Here is a 20,701-nt window from a genome sequence, read left to right as displayed (position 1 = left end):
TCTGAAGGAACAGTCCGAACCACTGCTACCGTGCCGCCCAGTAAAACATACAACTTATAATACACATACAGATGATGATAGTCTACTCATACTATATACAGATAATAGTCTACCTATCATCACACTAGTTTCCATACTATAAAAAGGACATAAATGAGGAAACTGCAAAGAAGAATTTTCAAGCATAGTGGCAGAACTGAAAAAGTACAGCTATCAGGCGAGAATGAGCAGATTGGGTTTTTAAGAAATATATAGTTACCTGTTCGAGGTCTTTAAAATGATGAATGGGGTTAAAAAAATTAAGACCTCAATTTGCATTATGCTTTTCATAAACTCAGGATGTCCCAAAATACTTTACAGCCCTGTTGAGTTGACTGTCAGATTTCATGTGGTGAGCAGGATTCTTTTATTGTTTGCATTCACCTCATTCCCTCCCCAGCAGTAAAAGCATCTAACCTGTGAAATGCTGTGTTATGAAATGTTCAAACTGAGCTTGAGTCTCGAGCTTTATTTATGAAGTTAGCACTTCTGAAGTAATGCAAGATCCAGAATCCTGTTGGCACCTGATGTCCTACCAGCTGCAGAAGAATGTGTGGAAGGGGAAAAGTCCCGAAACGTTTGCCTCTGTGTAGTATCCTTGCTGATTCACTCTTATCTTGCATAAATTATGTAATGAATATTTAAAAAATATTTCTCAGCTCATTGTGTTCATAGTTGTAACAATTGAATGAATCAGCAAAAATAATCTCTCAGTTTTTTTGTACACCGTCAGCCTGCAATGAAAATACTCAATTTAAAAACAGATTTCTACAGCTCTGCTGGTTCAGTGGATCAAGGTTCTGTTTGTTGCAGAGTTAAAGTCATACAGATCAGGAAAATCTTAATAATAATCGCTTATTGTCACAAGTAGGCTTCAATGAAGTTACTGTGAAAAGCCCCTTGTTGCCACATTCCGGCGCCTGTTCGGGGAGGCCGGTACGGGAATTGAACCCGCGCTGCTAGCATTGTTCTGCATTGCAAGCCAGCTATTTAGCCCACTGTGCTAAACCATCCCCTAAGGTTCAGCCATTGGTCAGTGCGAAGTTAGCCAACCAAGCTGGACAGTAAAGAGGCAACATTATTGCTTGGGTATTCCCATGCATCTCGAGGGTGGAGAGAGAAAGAGATTGCTGAAAGTGATTCTCTTGTGCTTCTATAATATAAAAGCTTCTTTAGCCACTGTTGTAAATGCAGTATGTGGACATTGAATTTGCCTCAAATATGATGGCCTCCATGTTTGTTTAACTACCAACTACCACTGTCTGGCGTCTCAAATGAACAATTGTTGCATGTGAGAGATACCAAAGAGAGTGTGCATTACGGTAGCACAATGGTTAGCACTGTTTCTTCACAGTTCCAGGGTCTCAGGTTCGATTCCCAGCTTGGATCACTGCCTGTGTGGAGTCTGCACTTTCTCCCTGTGTCTGCAGGGGTTTCCTCCGGGCGCTCCGGTTTCCTCCCACAAGTCCCGAAAAACGTGCTGTTAGGTAATTTGGATATTCTGAATTCTCCCTCTGTGTACCCGAACAGACTGGGCGCTTTTCACAGTAACTTCATTGTAGTGTTAATGTAAGCCTACTTGTGACAATAAAAATTACTTTTAACTTTAATGGAATATTTAGAAATTTCAGACAAATGAAATGAAGCATTTATCCCAGTGCATTATTTTAAGGTTACAGAATTACACTTTTGCATTTCTTTCATCACTATTTGTGCTATTTGATGCCATTAACCAGAATTCAATGGGATGTTAAATTTGGCAGCTACTAGCTGAAATAATTAACTTAAGAAGAGATTGGTAAAGATCAAATGTGCTTTTAAATAAGCAGTCAATTATTTCCTTTTAACTTGGATGATGCTGACTTCATTTTTCTATTTAAAAACCATTGCAGACACAGAGGTCCACATTTGTTTGTATTTAGGATTTTTTTTTTACAATCCAAGCGAAAGATGATGACCAACCAGCAAAAATACACAATGGTTGTTTGGAAGTACAGAACTTGAGTACTGCTGAGAAAAGAGACATGTTATCAAAGCTTTTTGTCTTGCACTAATCAGGTCAGCTCAGCTCACAAGCGTTTTCCAACAGTAACAGAGCTATAACAGTTTATACTGCATGAGAAAGGAGTGCTGATTGTTGACAAGTGTACTCTGATTGGTAGAGGTGCTGGCATGGAAAATACAGCATGGAGCAGTTAACTGCCCAGCTTCTCATGTAATATAAATTTTTATTCCCCCATGACTGGTGGAAATTTCTTGTGATGACTGAGGTACCGGAGGACTGGAGAATTGCTAATGTTGTCCCCTTGTTTAAGAAGCGTAGCAGGGACAATCCAGGTAATTATAGACCGGTGAGCCTGACGTCAGTGGTAGGGAAGCTGCTGGAGAAGATACTGAGGGATAGGATCTCTTCCCATTTGGAAGAAAATGGGCTTATCAGTGATAGGCAACATGGTTTTGTGCAGGGAAGGTCATGTCTTACCAACTTAATAGAATCCTTTGAGGAAGTGACAAAGTTGATTGATGAGCGAAGGGCTGTAGATGTCATATACATGGACTTCAGTAAGGCGTTTGATAAGGTTCCCCATGGTAGGCTGATGGAGAAAGTGAAGTCTCATATGGTCGAGGGTGTACTAGCTAGATGGATAAAGAACTGGCTGGGCAACAGGAGACAGAGAGTAGTAGTGGAAGGGAGTTTCTCAAAATGGAGAACTGTGACCAGTGGTGTTCCACAGGGATCCGTGCTCGGACCACTGTTGTTTGTGATATACATAAATGATCTGGAGGAAGGTATAGGTGGTCTGATTAGCAAGTTTGCAGATGACACTAAGATTGGTGGAGTAGCAGATAGTGAAGGGGACTGTCAGAGAATACAGCAGAATATAGATAGATTGGAGAGTTGGGCGGAGAAATGGCAGATGGAGTTCAATCCGGGCAAATGCGAGGTGATGTATTTTGGAAGATCTAATTCAAGAGCGAACTATACGGTAAATGAAAAAGCCCTGGGGAAAATTGATGTACAGAGAGATCTGGGTGTTCAGGTCCATTGTACCCTGAAGGTGGCTGCGCAGGTCGATAGAGTGGTCAAGAAGGCATACGGCATGCTTTCCTTCATCGGAAGGGGTATTTAATACAAGAGTTGGCAGGTCATGTTACAGTTGTATAAGACTTTGGTTCAGCCGCATTTGGAATACTGGGTACAGTTCTGGTCGCCACATTACCAAAAGGATGTGGATGCCTTGGAGAGGGTGCAGAGGAGGTTCACCTGGTATGGAGGGCGCTAGCTATGAAGAGTGGTTGAGTAGATTAGGATTATTTTCATTAGAAAGATGGAGGTTGAGGGGGGACCTCATGAGGTCTACAAAATCAAGAGAGGTATAGACAGGGTGGCTAACAAGAAGCTTTTTCCCTGAGTGGGGGACTCAATTACTAGGGGTCACGAGTTCAAGGTGAGGGGGGAAACGTTTAAGGGAGATATGCGTGGAAAGTTCTTTACGCAGAGGGTGGTGGGTGCCTGGAACGCATTGCTGGCGAAGGTGGTAGAGGCGGGCACGATAGCATCATTTAAGATGTATCTAGACAGACACATGATTGGGCAGGGAGCAGAGGGATACAGATCCTTAGAAAATAGGCAACAGTTTTAGATAGAGGATCTGGATCGGCGCAGGCTTGGAGGGCCGAAGGGCCTGTTCCTGTGCTGTAATTTTTCTTTGTTCTCTTTGTTCTTTGACTGCAAGATGAAATATTTTGACAGCATGTCTCTTTTTTTCAGCAATGCTCAAACACTTAATTGTTGCTGAGACCATTGTGTTCAGAATATGCCTTCTTTATTATCACTGACTTAAAAAAATCCTCTATATGATAATGTATATCATTAAAAAAACCTTTCTATACACTTTTTCCCACAGGTGAATTATAGGAGGAGATAGTATTTGGTGAAAATAGGGTGGTACGGTGGCGCACTGGCTAGCACTGGTGCCTCACGGCCTCGAGGCCCCAGGTTTGATCCCGGCCCTGGGCCACTGTCCATGTGGAGTTTACACATTCTCTCCATGTCTGTGTGGGCCCCTCCCCCACAACCCAAAGATGCGCAGAGTAGGTGGATTGGCCACACTAAATTGTCCCTGAATTGGAAAAAAAATAATTGGATACTTTAAATTTATTTTTAAAAAGTACTTAGTGAAAATTAGACCTGCAGATTGAGTGCAGCAGGTGTAGGCCAATACAGATGAATGCATGCTTAAACAAGAAATGCAAAATAAGCAGCTGATATAAGGGCTGCTGTTTGAGCAAGTCAATATAAACATGCTGGGAGCAAGCCTAGCCTACAAGGATGCATTCGAGTGTCCCTCTGACCCTCTAAAGGCTCAGTGAAATTGATAAACGTTTTGTTCAAAATCTATAAATCCAACCACAATAATGTCAGGGGAAATTACAATAGATATTTCCTCTGGCAACTATTTTCACTGAAGGCATTTAATGAACTAGTACATGGCAAAAGTAGAAAATATTTTGAATGTAGCTGAAATCATGAACTGACACTCAAAATAGATTGTACATCATACAGAATACCCCATGCAGTTTTAGGCATCCTATTGAAGAGAGATGAGAAGATCAGTAGATTAATGTTCTGAAGAGAGACTCACCCGTTGGAGATGGACACACTTCCAGAACTCCTCACATTAACTACAATCGCCCTACTACCTGATCATGTGAGACCTCCATGCATATACCTCTAGTTTTGGCTAAAATCCTGTATACAATAAATACTTCTAAGAATTCTGACTTATGTACACCCACTGCTATTGAAAAGGGAAAATATTAATCTTTAATTATAATACTGAAAATGTATTAATGGTTGTGGTTCTGTGTGGAGGTAAATGAATTCTTGCAGGGATTAGTGTTCGCAGTGTTGCTCTTCACTCTCTATATGAATAATATGGATGAAAAGTGTTGTGTGAATTGTCTGCAAGTTCACAGATGACACAAAGATTTATTTGTGCTGATGTTAGAATGTTAGATGAGAATACAAATCAGATGATCAGAATATGATCTCGATGTGTTGAGGGAATGGACCCAAGTCTCTCAGAGAAAGTGGAAATCTATGGCTATTGATGAGTTCAGCATGACCTGAGGTCAGTCTTCCTAATTAGTACTTCACATTAGATGTGTTGAACCTGGGCTAGCTGCATAGGTTAACAAAGTCTGTTGTTCATGAATTCTCTCGGATGGGGTTATAGAAACAGACCAGTACACACCATATAACATGTTCCACTTTGACAAAGGAGCTAATGTGCACCAGTAAAGTATGTTAAGTAACACTGATGCAGCAAATGTACTGCTGGAATAAATGACGATATAAGTTGTTCACTCCAAGTACTGGAAATTCTTACTTTATCCTGGATTTAAAAGTTTGTACTTTGGGGATTTGTCTGATCAAGTGCTGAAACTTCCACAGGGTAATAAAGGATTACTTATTTTGTCTCACTTGCATATACTGAGGGAAATTGCTTTTACTGAAGTATCTGGTGTATATGCAAGAATTCGAGGTTCTAAGTTTTATTTATATACTTTGGACAAAGTGATTTGTCACATTTAACTCCCAAATGGTTTAAATGAGAATTTAATACTGAAGTTTAGGATAGGCCAGATTCAGTTTTTAATTTGTAGTTTGTTTTACAGGAACTGAATGTATTACATACAGACATAAACAGAGATGCTAAATATACATCAATAATGCGTAATGGATAATATTAGCGAACCATATTTTTCAATGGTTAGTTGAGCCAAGCATACCTGGAAAATATATGGCTCGCAAGCATCTTCCCGAGGGCAATTTGGGATGGACAGCAACCTTGAAAGCGACATCCCATGAAAGAATTAAAAATAAATATTGGTTCAATCCCTGGTCTTTGATGTTAGCTCTTCTCAGTTAGGACTGGTTCGACCATTATGGCACCAATTAAAAGCTCTTTAAGTGTGTGAAAACTGTGCAATTAGTGATCATGATAGCTACTTATAGTGATCCTAACTGAATTTCAGATGTAATCTCAGCTGGGCTTAGCTGTGATGCCCATCGTATTTGAATAGCTTCCCCAAACTTTCAGCCAAGAGTTGTGTAAAAATAATGGCCACTTGGCAAGGCATTGGAGAGTGCCTGGTTCCTATGGAAGCATAACTGAACAAAGATGTAACAATTTCAGGAGAGAAGTTGGGGGGGGGGGGGGGGGGGGGGGCGTGGATTAGTGGAGAAAAAGCGTTTGTTGCATTTCAGGTTTCAAGTATTAAAGATAATATTAAACTGGCAAAACATATTAAATGGTAACTGAAATTAAAATATTTTATTTAACTTTCACACTGCGTTCGGTTACTTTTCTTTCACCTTCTCTGATTTTTTGTTCACCCACCCTCTCCCCAAAGGGAGCAACTCGCAAAAATAATCTTGGGATGTAGTTGTGCTGGGAAGGTCAGCATTTATTGCCCATCACTAATTACCTTGAGAAGTATGATGAGCCACCAACGTGAACTGCTACAGAGCATGTGGTGAAGGAAATACCACGTTGCTGTTAGATAGAGAGTTCCAGAATTTGACCCATAAAAATGAGGGAACAGTAATAATATGTCCAAGTCTGGCTGTTGTATGATTTGGAGAGTAACATTGAAGCGATCGTCCTCCCTTACACTTTCCCCTCCCCTTTCTAAATAAGAGAAGTCCCAGATTTGGGAGGTGATATCGATTCGACCTTGGCAGTATAGGTAGTATAGCCACGATGCACAGGCTCAATAGTTGGCACCTACAGCCTTTTTGCCTTATACCACATATTTTGTGTGTGCAATTCTGAAGGCTGAGTAGCATTAATCTATTCAAGCATAGAGAGTAACTCACCTCCTGATTCCCCAAAGTCTGTTCACCATCTATCTGCAAGGCGCAAGTCAGGACTGTGATGGAATACTCTCCACTTGCCTGGGTGAGTGCAGCCATAACAACACTCAAGACGCTTGACAACATCCAGGACAAATCAGCCTGCTTGATTGGTACCCCTTCCACTAAGTTAAACATCCACTCCACCACCACCGATGGGGAGGTGAGTCTAGTGTGTACCATACACAAGATATAATACAGCAACTTGCCAAGCTGCTTTCAACAGCCCATTCCAAACCTGCAATCTCTACTACCTAGTAGGACAAGGGACTTTTTCAAATATTTCAAAATATTCTCGTCAGTCTTTGTTTTCGACTTCTGGTGGCAACTATGGAGTGAAAGGTCGCACATTTGGCAGCTGCTGCTCTTGGTGGTCTTTTTGTGGCTTATAAACTGGATTTCTACAGGAATTTTTCAGAATAAAGGTGTAAAAGCAAGAAGAGAAGGAGGTGACCCCTAGTTTATGGAGCTGCGCCCAGGGAAAAATTGAAAAAGGAGGAACTAAACGTTTGTATGTGAGGACCAGAGTTCGAGGGAGGCAATGGCAGGGACACAGGGCCTGACCTCGCCAGCTCAGTGGTCGACGGACCAGTTGGTGAGCTTCTTGACCTAGAAATTCACTCAACATCGCAAGGAGTGTATGGAGGACCTGGCCCGGGCGGTAGACTTGATCAGGGCTGTGATCGACCGTGTGTAGGAGAGAGTGACGACCCAGGGACAGGTGATCCAGAGGTTGGATGAGCTGGCGGCGGAACGAGAGGAGCAGTCCACCGCGATGGCAGCGGAGATCAGGATGTTACAGGACCAACAGAAACGACTGCTAGAGAAAGTGGAGGACTTGGAGAACAGTTCTCGGAGGCAGAATATCCGGATCGTTGGTCTGCCAAAGGGCAAGGAAGGAGCGGATGTTGGTGCATATGTGGGGAAGATGTTGGAGAACCTGATGTGGGAGGGTTCGATCCCCAAGCCGTTGTAGGTGGACCGGGCCCACGGGGTGCTTATGCGTAACTCCCAGGTACGTGAGCCCCCGAGGCGATGGTGGTATGACTGCATCGGCTCCTAGACAAGGAACACATCATGAGGTGGGCCAGGCAGACAAAACGGCGCATGTGGGAAGATTCTGAGATCCGGGTGTATCAGGACTTGGGAGCAGAAGTCGCAAAGAGGAGGGCGAGTTTTAATAAAGTCAAGGCGGCCCTGTATGAGAAGAAAATAAAGTTTGGACTGCTTTACCCGGCCCGTCTATGGGTGACCTACGAGTGTCGGGAGCTGTACTTTGGCTTGCCGGAGGACGTGGCGGACTTTATGAAGGACAATAATTTGATGGGAAAATAAGAACTTTGAACCTTGACTGGAGAACTGAGCTAGGAGTGATGTTTTGCTTTATAAAAACCTTTTAACTTTTAATTTAATTTGCGATGTTCGAAAAGATGTTTGAGATTCTGCATGGATAATTCTTTTTCTTTTTTTTTGGTCTTTTTCATTTGGTTCTGTTTGAAGGTGTTGACTAGATAAGATTTTGTTGAGGGAGGAGGGATGGGGCTTTGTGCTCGGACGTTGGGAGAGACTGTTTATTTGTTTTTTTGTTCTTTTACATTGTTCTGGGAACTTATACGAAGAGTGGGGGGGAGGGGAACCAGGAGATGGTAGGATGCTAGGTGCCAGGGGCGGGAGCTGCCAGGCTAGTCCACAGAAGCAAAGTTGGTTGTGAGCTGAAGATCAATGTATGGTGGGGGGGTGGTAGACTGCTGACGAGGAGGGGACTTTCAGGGTGTTGGAGGAGGAGAATGGACAACGGTAGCTGCCGGGGACATGGGCCAAGGGTTGGCTGAGGAAAGGTCATGGCTGATCACACGGGGCAGCACGGTAGCATGGTGGTTAGCACAATTACTTCACAGCTCTAGGGCCCCAGGTTCAATTCCCGGCTTGGGTCACTGTCTGTGCGGAGTCTGCAAGTTCTCCCCGTGTGTGCGTGGGTTTCCTCTGGGTGCTCCGGTTTCCTCCCACAGTCCAAAGATGTGCAGGCTAGGTGGATTGGCCATGCTAAGTTGCCCCTAGTGTCTAAAATTGCCCTTAGTGTTGGTTGGGGTTACTGGGTTATGGGGATAGGGTGGAGGTGTGGGCTTGGGTAGGGTGCTCTTTCCAAGAGCCGGTGCAGGCTCGATGGGCCGAATGGCCTCATTCTGCACTGTAAATTCTATGATCTATGATGACAGGGGAGGGGGGTAGAGTGCCCCCTGACCAGGTTGGTCACGTGGAATGTACGTGGGCTGAATGGACTGGTCAAAAGGGCCCGTGTGTTTGCACACTTGAGGCAGCTGAAGGCGGACGTGGCCATGTTGCAAGAGACGCATTTGAAGCTGGGAGACCAAGTTAGGTTGGAGAAGGTATGGGTCGGGCAGGTGTTTCATTCGGGACAGGACTTTAAAACAAGGGGGCAATTCTGGTTAACGAAAAGGTGGCATTCGAGGTGGGAAAGATAGAGGCAGTCCCGGGGGGTAGATTTATTATGGTTAGTGGGAAGCTGGAGGGAATGGCTGTGGGGTTGGTGAATATATACACTCCAAACTGGGATGATGTTGCATTTTTCAGGAGAGTGCTGGGGAATATTCCGGAACTCGACTCGCACCGGCTGATTATGGGGGGGATTTCAACGCGGTCCTGGATCCGAGACTGGATCGGTCGAGTCCAAGGTCGGGAAAGATGTCAACAATGGCGAAAGAGCTGCAGGGGTTCATGGAGCGCATGGGAGGGGTGGATCGGTGGAGATTTGGGAGGCCAAGGAGCAAGGAGTATTCATTTTACTCCCATGTGCAGAAGGTGTATTCAAGGATAGACTTTTTTTGTACTGGACAAAACACTGTTAGGTGGGATGGCGGGTACTGAATACTCAGCAATCGTAGTGTCGGATCATGCCCCACACTGGATAGACCTACGAGTGAGCACAGGAAAGACCCAGCGTCCGCAATGGACGTTAGGTGTAGGGCTGCTAGCAGAGGATGAGATCTGTGAGCGGGTGAGGGAGGCCATTCAAGACTGAACGTGCGGAGTTGGACAGGCTGGTGGAAAGTTTACAGGTTGACAGGAGATATGCGGAGTCTGGTGGACCCGGGGGCGGTAAATGATGTGTTTCGTGAATTCTATAGTCGACTTTATAAATCGGAACCCCCAGCCGGGGATGAGGGTATAAAGCTCCTCATTGAGGTAGGCTAAAGTTCCCAAAGGTAGATGAGGAGCTGGGATGAGTGGAAGGCCTGGGGGGGTGCAATTGGGCTTGGGGAAGTGATAGACAGATTGGGGGCAATGCAATCGGGTAAGGCCCAGGACCTGATGGATACCTGTTGGAGTTCTACAAAAAGTTTTCTGGGGCCGCTCCTGGTTAAGGCTTTTAATGAGTCAAAAGGAGTTGGAAGTGCTCCCCCCAATGTTATCACAAGCATCGATCACTCTCATTTTGAAGAGAGATAAGGACCCCGAGACCTGTGGATCATACAGGCCGATATCTCTTTTGAAAGTACACGCTAAATTACTGCAAAGATCTTGGCCCCACGCTTTGAGGACTGTGTCCCAGAGGTAATTGGGAAGGATCAGATGGGATTTGTGAAGGGTAGGTACCTGACGTCCAATATTAGACATCTCTTAAATGTTATAATGATGCCAGCGGAGGGGTGCGAGATCGAGGTGGTAGTAGCCATGAATGCAGAAAAGGCCTTTGGCCGGGTGGAGTGGAAGTACCTATGGGATATTCTAGGCAGGTTTGGGTTCGGGTAGGGATTTGTGATTGGGGCCGGTTGCTATATCAGGCTCCTGTGGCGAATGTAAGAATGTAAGGGGGACAAGACAAGGATGTCTGCTCTCCCCACTGCTGTTTGCCCTGATCATAGAGCCCTTGGCAATGGCCCTTAGGTCATCAAATGTCTGGCGGGGGATAGTGAGAGGGGAGGTGGGGGGGGGGGGGGGGGGGTGGAGCATAGGGTCTCGCTCTACACGGATGATTTACTCCTTTATATCACAGACCCGTTGGGGGGGGGAATGGCTGGAATTATGGAGGCACTGGATGAATTTGGGCGGTTTGGAGGCTACAAGCTAAATATGGGAAAGAGCGAGGTGTTTGCGATTCCGGCACGGGGACAGGAAAGGAGATTGAGGGAGTTACCTTTTAAAGTGGTGGGGAGGAGTTTCAGGTATCTGGGGATTCAGGTGGCTAAGGATTAGGGGCAGCTTCACAAGGTAAATTTGGGTAGAGCTGTCGATCAGATGAAAAGGGATTTCTGCAGGTGGGACATGCTCCCACTGATACTGGCGGGGAGGGTGCAGCCAATGAAGATGACAGTCCTTCCGAGGCTGCCGTTCTTTTTTCAATGTCCCAAAGGACTTTTTTAGGAAAATGAATGCGATGATCTCGGGTTTTGTGTGGGCTGGTAAAACCCTGAGGGTGAAGAAGGCACTCCTGGAACGGGGTCGCGGGGAGGGGGGCTTGGCCCTCCTGAATTTTATTAACTATTACTGTGCGGCCAACATATCGATGGCCAGGAAGTGGCTAGTGGGGGAGGGGTTGGTTTGGGAGTGGGCAGGGGGGCATCTTATAAGGGCATGACCTTCGAGGCTTTACTAACGGTGCCCCTGCCGTTCTCGCCGGCTCGGTAATCTGCAACCCCGTGGTTGTGGCAGCCCTGAGGGGGTGGGGGCAATGGAGACAGCACATGGGATTGGAGGGGGCGTCAGTGAGGTCACCGATCTGTGACAATCACCGTTTTGTTCTGGGGGTTGGATGGGGGCTTTAGAAGGTGGCAGCGGGCAGGGATTGAGAGATTTGGGGATCTCTTCGTTGAGGACGGTTTCCCGCGCCTGGAGGCTTTAGAGGAGGAGTTTGAGTTGTCGGGTGGAATGGATTTCGGTACCTGCAGGTACGGGACTTTGTTTAGAGGCAGGTTCCAAGCCTTCCTCGCCTCCCCCTGAGGGAACTACAGGATAAGGTAATGTCTAAAATGGGGGTTGGGCAGGGGAGGGTCTTGGAGATATACAACGAATTGATGGAGTGGGAAGGGGTCCCAATCAGGGAGGTGAAGAGGAAGTGGGAGGAAGAGTTGGGAGGGGAGCTGGAAGTCGAAATATGAGGAAAGGACTTGAGGAGAGTTCATTCATCCTCGTCGTGTGCCAGGCTTAGCCTGATCCAGTTCAAGGTGGTTCATTGGGATTCATAGGACGGTGGCCCGAATGAGTACGTTTTTTGTGGAAGTGGAGGATAGATTGGGACGCTGTAGGGGAAGCTCGGCGAATCATGTACATATGTTCTGGGCGTGTCTGAAGTTGAGGGGATTCTGGCAGGGATTTGCGGACGTCATGTCAGAGGTCCTGGAAGGGAGGGTGACTCCGAGTCCAGAAATGGCAATATTTGGGGTATCAGAAGATCCGGGGGCCTGGGGAGGAGAGAGGCTGATGTCCTGGCCTTCTCCTCCCTGGTGGCCCGGAGACGGATTTTGCTGGGATGGAGGGACTCGGAGCCTCCAAAGTCAGGAGTGTGGGTTAGCGACATGGCAGAGTTTCTCAGTCTGGAAAAAATTAAGTTCGCCTTGAGAGGTTCAACCCAGGGGTTTGCCCAGATTAGTGTGAGACAAGGACAGGGAACTTAATATACAGGCAATCAGGAGATAAGGGGGGGGGGGCGGGGGGTTGTAGGGTATGTTATTTTAATGGTGTTGCGTGTGTCAGCCCGCTTGGTTGTTTAAGAAATGTTAAATTGTTAAACGGTGAAAATTACAAATACTTCAATGAGATATATTTTTTAAAAAAAATCTTTGTTTTCATTCAGAAGGGATTCTTTGAACAACTCTATGGAGCAGGAAGTCGAAAGAGGCCATTGAATGCTCCTAATTATCAGTACAGTTGAAAAGAATGTATAACATTAAAAAATGGGGAAAAAAGGTCCAAAAGTCCGTTACAGGCGGCAGCTATCAAATGTGCGACCTACTCCTCCATGGCCGCCACCGGAAGTCGTTTCCATATAATTTTTAATAATGGTCTTGCTTCTATACCAAACAAAATCTCCAATGAATCAAGAATTCTTAGAAAATGGACGGTAGCTCATGTCAGCACGGTAGCATAGTGGTTAGCACCGTGGCTTCACAGCGACAGTGTCCCAGGTTCGATTCCCTGCTGGGTCACTTTCTGTGGGGAGTCTGCACATTCTCCCCGTGGGATTTGTCCGGCTGCTCCGGTTTCCTCCCACAGTCCAAAGACGTGCAGGTTAGGTGGATTGGCCATGCTAAATTGCCCTTAGTGTCCAAAAAGGGTTAGGAGGGCTTATTGGGTTAGGGGGATAGGGTGGAAGTGAGTGCTTAAGTGGGCCGGTGCAGACCCGATGGGCCGAATGGCCTCCTTCTGCACTGTGCGCTCTATGTTCTATGTTCTATACCTATCAGACAGCAGCTAACAAGTCTTCATCCAGTTTTTTTCTCATTCTCCTCTCCTGGCTGATAACATATTCCATTTTTCATCACCTTCAAACCTTATGAAAACTTTTTCAAGTAAATATTGATTACTTGTCCTGTTAGGCTGAAGGAATAATCCAAAGAAGCAAATGTAAAAAAAAAAAATCATTAAAAAAAATTCAAGAGTTGAGTTAGCAATAAAACGTTCTTCACCTGAAGGGTGGTTCGAGTCACAAATCATTTTTGAAGCATAAATTTTTAATCTTATTGCAAAAAGGAATTGCATAGTTATTTTTTTTAAAAGCATTAAAGAATGCAGAAAATGAGCAAGTGAGTAGGTTTTAATTGGGTAGCTCATGTGGAAGAAACCATCACAGCTGACTTATTCCCTCAGCCTATTGGGTGGCACGGTGGCACAGTGATTAACACTGCTGCCTCACACCGCCAGGGACCTGGGTTCGATTCTGACCTTGGGTGACTGTGTGGAGTTTTCATATTCTCCCCGTTGCTGCGTGGGTTTCTCTGGGTGTTCCGGTTTCCTCCCACAGTCCAAAGATGCGCAGGTCAGACTTAGCCATGCTAAATTGCCCCTTAGTGTCCAAAGGTTAGGTGGGGTTATGGGGATACGGCGGGGGAGTGAGCCCTAGGTAGGGCGCTCTTTCAGAGGTTCGGTGCAGACTTGTTGGGCTGAATGGCCTCCTGCACTGTAGGGATTCCCATGATTCTATGACTTGAGTTAAATTTCTTGTTTATGTGCTGTAATCTTCTATGTGCATAATTTGTAACTTCATAGTCTGGCAAATCCCTCACTCTGCCATTATCATCAAGCTGGGGCATCAGCTTCAATGAATAATGAAGGAAGGCATGCCAGGATCAGTACAAGGCTTACCTAAGCTATAACACAGGACAATTTGCATGACAAACAGCAGAAGCAGCATGTGATTAATAGAGATAAGCCATTCCAATTCAATGGCTCCGATCAAAACTGTGCAGTCCTGCCACATCCAGTTATGAATGTTGGTGGACAAATAAACAACCACTCAGAAGAGGAGGCTCCACAAATATCCCCATCTTCAGTAACAGTGGAGGCGAACACACCAGTGTAAAAGACTAGGCGGAATCATTTGCAACCAAGCGGATGATTCACCTTGGCCAGTCCTGAGTCCCTAGAATCACAGATATCAAGCTTCAGCCAATTTATTTCAGTCCATGAATTCTTGGACCAATAAGTGGAAAGTAATATTTGTGTAACACACCTCTCAACAAGCGAAAATCTAACTCTCCCTCCCCTTGAGTTCAATGATATTGCCATTGCTGAATCCCCCCCCACAACCAATATCCTGGGAATTGCCAGAAAGTGAACTGGACCAAACAATGTAAATACTCTTGCTATAAGAGCAGTTCAGAGCTTTTTAAATTTATTTTTTATGTAATGTGGGCTTCTGTAGATAGGCAAGAATTGTTGACCATCCCTAATTACCCTTGAGAAAGTGGTGGTATGCTACCTTCTTGAAAGGCCACAGTCAATGTGCTATTGGGGGAGGAGGGGGAGGTTACATAATTTAGACTCAGTGACAGTGAAGGAGCGGCGATATATTTCCAAGTCAGGGCGGTGAGTTCTTCCAGGTGGTGGTGTTCCCATGTATCTGCTGTCCTTGTCCTTCTAGATTGTAGTGGTTGTAGGTTTGGGAGGTGCTGCCGAAGGAGCCTTTGTGAGTTCCTGCAGTACAGCTTTTAGATGGTGCACACTACTGCTACTGTTCGTTGGTGGTGGAGAGAGTGAATGTTTGTGGATGGGGTGCCATTCAAGTGAGCTGCTTTGCCCTGGATGGTGTCGAGCTTCTTGCGTGTTATTGGAGCTGCACTCATCCAGGCAAGTGGAGAGTATTCCATTACACTCCTAACTTGTGCCTTGTAGTCTTTTGTGGGGGTCAGGAAGTGAGTTACTCGCTGTAGGATTCCGAGCCTCTGACTTGTTCTTGTTGCCACAGTATTTATATGGCTAGTCCAGTTCAGTTTCGAGGTAATGGTAACCCCCAGGATATTGATTGTGGGGGATTCAGCGATGATAATGCCATTGAATGTCAAGGAGTGATGGTTTGATTCTCTCTTATTGGAGATGGTCATTGCCTGGCACTTGTGTGGTGGTAATGTTACTTGCCACTTGTCAGCCCAAGTCTGGATATTCTTCAGGTCTTGCTGTATTTGCAAGTGGACTGCTTAAATGTTTGAGGAAGTACAAATGGTGCTGAACATTGCGAAATCATCAGTGAACATCCCCACGTCTGACCTTATGTTGGAAGGAAGATCATTGATGAAGAGGCTGAAGGTGGTTGGACCCAGGACACTACCTGAGGAACTCCTGCCGTGATGTTCTGGGACTGAGTGACTGACCTCCCAACAATGACAGCCATTTTCCTCCAACCAGTGGAGATTTCCCCTGATTTCCATTGACTCCAGTTTTGCTGTGGCTCCTTGATGCCATACTTGATAAAATGCTACATTGATATCAAGGGCAGTCACTCATTCTGGAGTTCATCTCTTTTGAGCATGTTTAAACCAAGGCTGTAATGAGGTTAGGAGCTGAATGACCCTGGCAGAAACCAAATTGTGCGTCAGTGAGCAGATTATTGCTATATTTATAGCACTGTTGATAACCCCTTCCATCACTTTATTGATGACTGAGAGTTCACTGATAGGGCGATAATTGGCTGGGTTGGATTTGTCCTGCTTTTTGTGTAAGGAAATTCCCGGGCAGTTTTCCACATTGCCAGGTAGATGCCTGTGTAGCTGTACTGGAACAGCTTGGCTAGGAGTGGGGAAATTCTGGAGCACAAGTCTTCAGCGCTATTGCCGGAATATTGTTAGAGCCCATAGCCTTTGTAGTGTCCAGTGCCTTCAGCCGTTTCTTGATATCACGTGGGGTGAATCAAATTGGCTGAAGACTGGCATATGTGACGTTGGGGACCTCTGGAAGAGACCGAGATAGATCATCCACTCGGCACTTCTGGCCAAAAATTATTTTGAATGCTTCAGTCTTGTTATTTTGCACTGCTGTGCTGGGCTGCACTGTCATTGAGGATGGGAATATTTGTGGAACCACCTCCCCTCGTGAAATATTTAATTGTCCACTACCATTCACGACTGAATGTGGCAGGACTGCAGAAGTTAGATCTGGTCCGCTGTTTGTGAGATCACTTAGCTTTTTCTGTTACTTGCTGCTTATGCTGTTTGGCATGCAAGTGGTCCTTTGTTTTAGCTTCACCAGGTTGGCACCTCATTTTCCATTCCTAACAACAGAATGGGCGTACCTACGCCTCATGGTCTACAGCAATTCAAGAACATAGCTCATTCCCGCCGCTCAAGGGCAATTATGGATAAGTAGTGACACAAACACCGCATTTAAGAGACAACTAAATTGCTGTGGACCTAGAGTCACATGTCGGCCAGACAGGGGAGGACAGATTTACATCCCCAAAGGACATTAGTAGGTTTTTTCCTACGATCAGCAATGATTTAATGGTCATCATTGACTTTTGATTCCGGATATTTGTTGGATTCAATTTTCACCATCTGCCATGGCAGCATTTGAACCTACGTCCCCAGAGTATTTCCTCGGTCCATGCATCACCAGTCCAGTGACAATGCTACTTCCTCCCCTATAAGATTTTTTCAATTATATTTCCATTGGATGTTTACATCGCTGACTAGGCCAGCATTCCATAATTGTCCTTGATGCCAATCACCAAGAGTGGCTCAGTAGCCCCATGACTGACCAAGCTGTCTGAGTCCTAAAGGACTACTGGACTGGGTCTGCGACAGGTGCCCCAAAGTCTGTTCAGCATCTACATGCATAAGTCAGAAGTATAATGGAATACTCTTGACTTGCCGGGATGTGTGCAGCTCCAACAACACTCAAGAAGCTCAACACCATCCATGCCAAAGCAGCTCATTTGATGGGTACCCTATCCACCCCCTTCAACGTCCACCACTGACGCTTGTGGCAGCAAGGTTTATCAGCTACAAGACGCAATGCAGCAACTCACCAAGGCTCCTTCGACACCACCCTCCAAACCTGTGACTACCACCTCGAAGAACAAGACCAGCAGATTCATGGGCACACCACTACCTACAGGCTCCCCTCCAAGGCACACACCATTCTGACTTGGAACTTTATTGCCGTTCCTTCACTGTCGCTGCGTCAGAATCGTGGAACTTGCGCAGCAATTTGGGTGTACTTACATATCATGGACGACAGTGGTTCTAAAAGGCAGTTTACCACCATCTTCTCAAGGGCAATTAGGGATGGGCAACACATGCTAATCTTGCCAGCGATGCCCACATCCTGTGAAAGAATAAATAAAATAAAAAGTTACAATCTAGGCAACTATTCTGCAATCCTAATTCTTGCACATGTCCCAGCATTGCCTAGGAATTTTGTTGTGTGTTTTATGTTCCCCTCTCCTTTAAGCTAAGGACATCATTCATATAAGTTTAAATTTTTTAACCAGGCTTATGGGGCGCGATTCTCTGCTCCCGCGCCGTTTCAGAGAATCGCCTGGGTCGCCAAATTTTCCCGCGATGCCTCTCTGAAGGCAGACCTCCTTTCTTCCGCAGCCCCGCAAGATCCGTCTGACATCTTCTTGCGGGGCGGACTCGGGGAGGACGATGCGTGGTTGATGCCAGTTATGCGGTGCCGGCCACGTCATGTATGCGGCGCCGCCTTTACGAGGCGGCAAGGCCTGGCGCGCGTAAATGACGCGGCACCGCTCCTAGCCCATTTTCGGGCCCTGAATCGATCGGGATAGGGGCCGTTTCGCGCCGTCGTGAACCTCGACGGTGTTCACGACGGCGCGAAGACTCTGTCTCCATTTCAGAGAATCGCATCCCCGGTGTCTGATACTGTGAAATATGCAATGATTTGTATAGCTCTCATGCTCAACATATATGCTGCAGGGGAAAAAAAGTGAACATATTAAAAACTCAATTTAATTAAAACTGTAGAGTTGGATGTTAATGTCAGTGCCAAACATAAAAAGCAAATGCCAGCCTTTAAAATGACATATCGGCTCTTCAAGCAGCATCACCCTACATTATCTGTAGAGTTGTCAAATTGTGGTGGAAATAAAATAATAATTAAGCCACTATTATTATGTATTACATTGGGACAATTAAATATTGTTCTAAGAGCTGCACGTCCATTAAGATTTTGGGAAATTAATCTATATTGGCAAATGTTCCATATTGCATTCGATGCTTTGCATTTATATGTCAAATTATATATTTTTCTGCTTCTATCTTAGTCTGTTGTGAAAACTGGCCGGTTGCTGATTAGCCATGAAGCTCCAATGACAGGAGGATTTGCTGCAGAGATCAGTTCCACAGTTCAGGTATGTGAGTAAATACCGTAGCTGCACAACAAATGATTGAAAATGTTCCATTGCTTTGATTTGGAGTAGACCGTACATTCTGGAAACAAATAAGATTGTTTTATTCAGTGTATAAGAGTATTGTGAAATAATGATTTAATTGCCATTTTTGTTTTCCAAAACTCTCCTGGTTGGCCTCATACCTGGCACAAATAAAGATGGTTATAGTTATTGGAAGTGAATCATTTTAGTTCCAGGACATCATTGTTCCTCAAGGTAGTGTCCTTGGCAAAATCATCTTCAACTGCTTCGTTAATGACGTCCCTTCCATCATAAGTGGAGATATTCGCTGATGATTGTACAATGTTCAGCGCCATTAGCAATGACTCCAATGCTGTTGCAGTCCATGTCCAACCGAATGCTGCAAGACCTGGACATTGTCCAGGCTTAGGCCGATAAATGGCAAGTAACATTCATACCACACGAGTGCCAGGCAATGCCCGTCGCCGATCGGAGAAAATCTAACCATCACCCTTTTATATTAAATGGCATTACCATTGCTGAGTCCCTCACTATCAACATCCTAAGGGTTACCATTGATCAGAAACTGAACTGGGCTAGCCATATGTCTGCAAGAGCAAGTTAGAGGCTAGGAATCCTGTGGTGAATAACCTAATCTCCTGACTCCACAAGGCATAAGTCAGGAATCTGATGGAATAGTCTTCACTTGCCTAGCTGAGTACAGCTCCAACAACACTCAAGAAGCTTGACACCATCAGGATAAAGCAGCCTGCTTGATCGGCACCGCATCCGCAAACATTCACTCGCCCCATACCCGATGCACAGTGTCAGCAGTTTGTACCATGTACAAAATGCATTGCAGGATTCACCAAGACTCTTTAAACAGCACCTTCCAAACTCACGACCGTTACCATCTACGAAGACAAGAGAGGCAGACACTTGGGAGCATCTCCACCTATCCAAGTCACTCATTATCCTGACTTGGAAATATACCACCACTCCTTCACTATCACTGGGTCAAAATCCTGCAATTTCTATCCCAAAATCACTGTGGATGTACCTACAGGCACTGCAGTCGTTCAAGAAGGCAGCTCACCACCACCTTCTCAAGAACAAATAGGAATTGGCAATAAATGCTCGCTTATCCAGTGACATCCACATCCCGTGAATGAATAAAAACAACTGCAGGCAACAGTTAGTGTGCAGCTTTCTCAAAAGTCTTCATGGATGCTGCTGTGATCAAACTCCTGATAATAGGACAAGAACAAGAAATAAGGCTCCCTCCTTGAGGGAGTGGAATCTGAAAATGACAACTTGATCCCATGGTGACAGATTGCATTGGGGATTTATTGTTTTGGGAATAGAATTATCTCCCATGAAAACATTTTACATGCCTCTGAATACAGCAGATTTGAATTTCAATTAGTCCCAATTTGACATTTCATTTTCTTGAATTTATTTTCGAGCTATTGTTCTTGCTTTTCTCCATGTTTTCTTGTTCTGGTGATGCTGATTCAGCCAACAGTCACTTTCTGGCACCATGGCCAAGTGGCAATTTGACTCATAAGTAGTGGACAGCCTAACGGAACATCGGGAACTTCACAATTGAACCAGAGCCTGTATTCGCAAAGGCATGCAGCACAATTGCAGTTCTGCTATGGACGGGGCCACTGATGCAAGCAAAAAGTGGGGCTGGGTGGTTAGCACACTGGGCTAAATCGCTGGCTTTTAAAGCAGACCAAGCAGGCCAGCAGCACAATTCCCGTACGAGCCTCCTCGAACAGGCGCCGGAATGTGGCGACTAGGGGCTTTTCACAGTAACTTCATTGAAGCCTACTTGTGACAATAAGCGATTTTCATTTCATTTCATTTCAAGTGAGAGTGGGATTCTTGGGTTGATTTTCTGTACTGTGTCAATC

General features: G+C 45.3%; 1 protein-coding gene across 3 annotated transcripts in view; it reads left to right on the top strand.

Moving 5' to 3' along the window:
• Positions 1 to 20,701, top strand: part of bckdhb (branched chain keto acid dehydrogenase E1 subunit beta) — a 403,853-nt gene that overhangs the window by 254,654 nt on the left and 128,498 nt on the right. For 2 of the 3 annotated variants that reach the window (XM_072499806.1, XM_072499808.1), the window contains one exon: positions 18,696 to 18,782. The exons of the other annotated variant lie outside the window; for it this stretch is intronic. In XM_072499806.1, coding sequence (XP_072355907.1) covers positions 18,696 to 18,782 — 87 coding nt within the window. The remainder of the gene's footprint in view (positions 1 to 18,695; positions 18,783 to 20,701) is intronic. 3 annotated transcript variants of the gene reach the window in all.

The sequence above is a fragment of the Scyliorhinus torazame genome, chromosome 4, assembly GCF_047496885.1.
Source record: "Scyliorhinus torazame isolate Kashiwa2021f chromosome 4, sScyTor2.1, whole genome shotgun sequence".
Taxonomy (NCBI): Eukaryota; Metazoa; Chordata; class Chondrichthyes; order Carcharhiniformes; family Scyliorhinidae; genus Scyliorhinus; species Scyliorhinus torazame.
The sequence above is the reverse complement of the archived record's forward strand: the minus strand, read 5'-3'. Positions and strand labels throughout refer to the sequence as shown.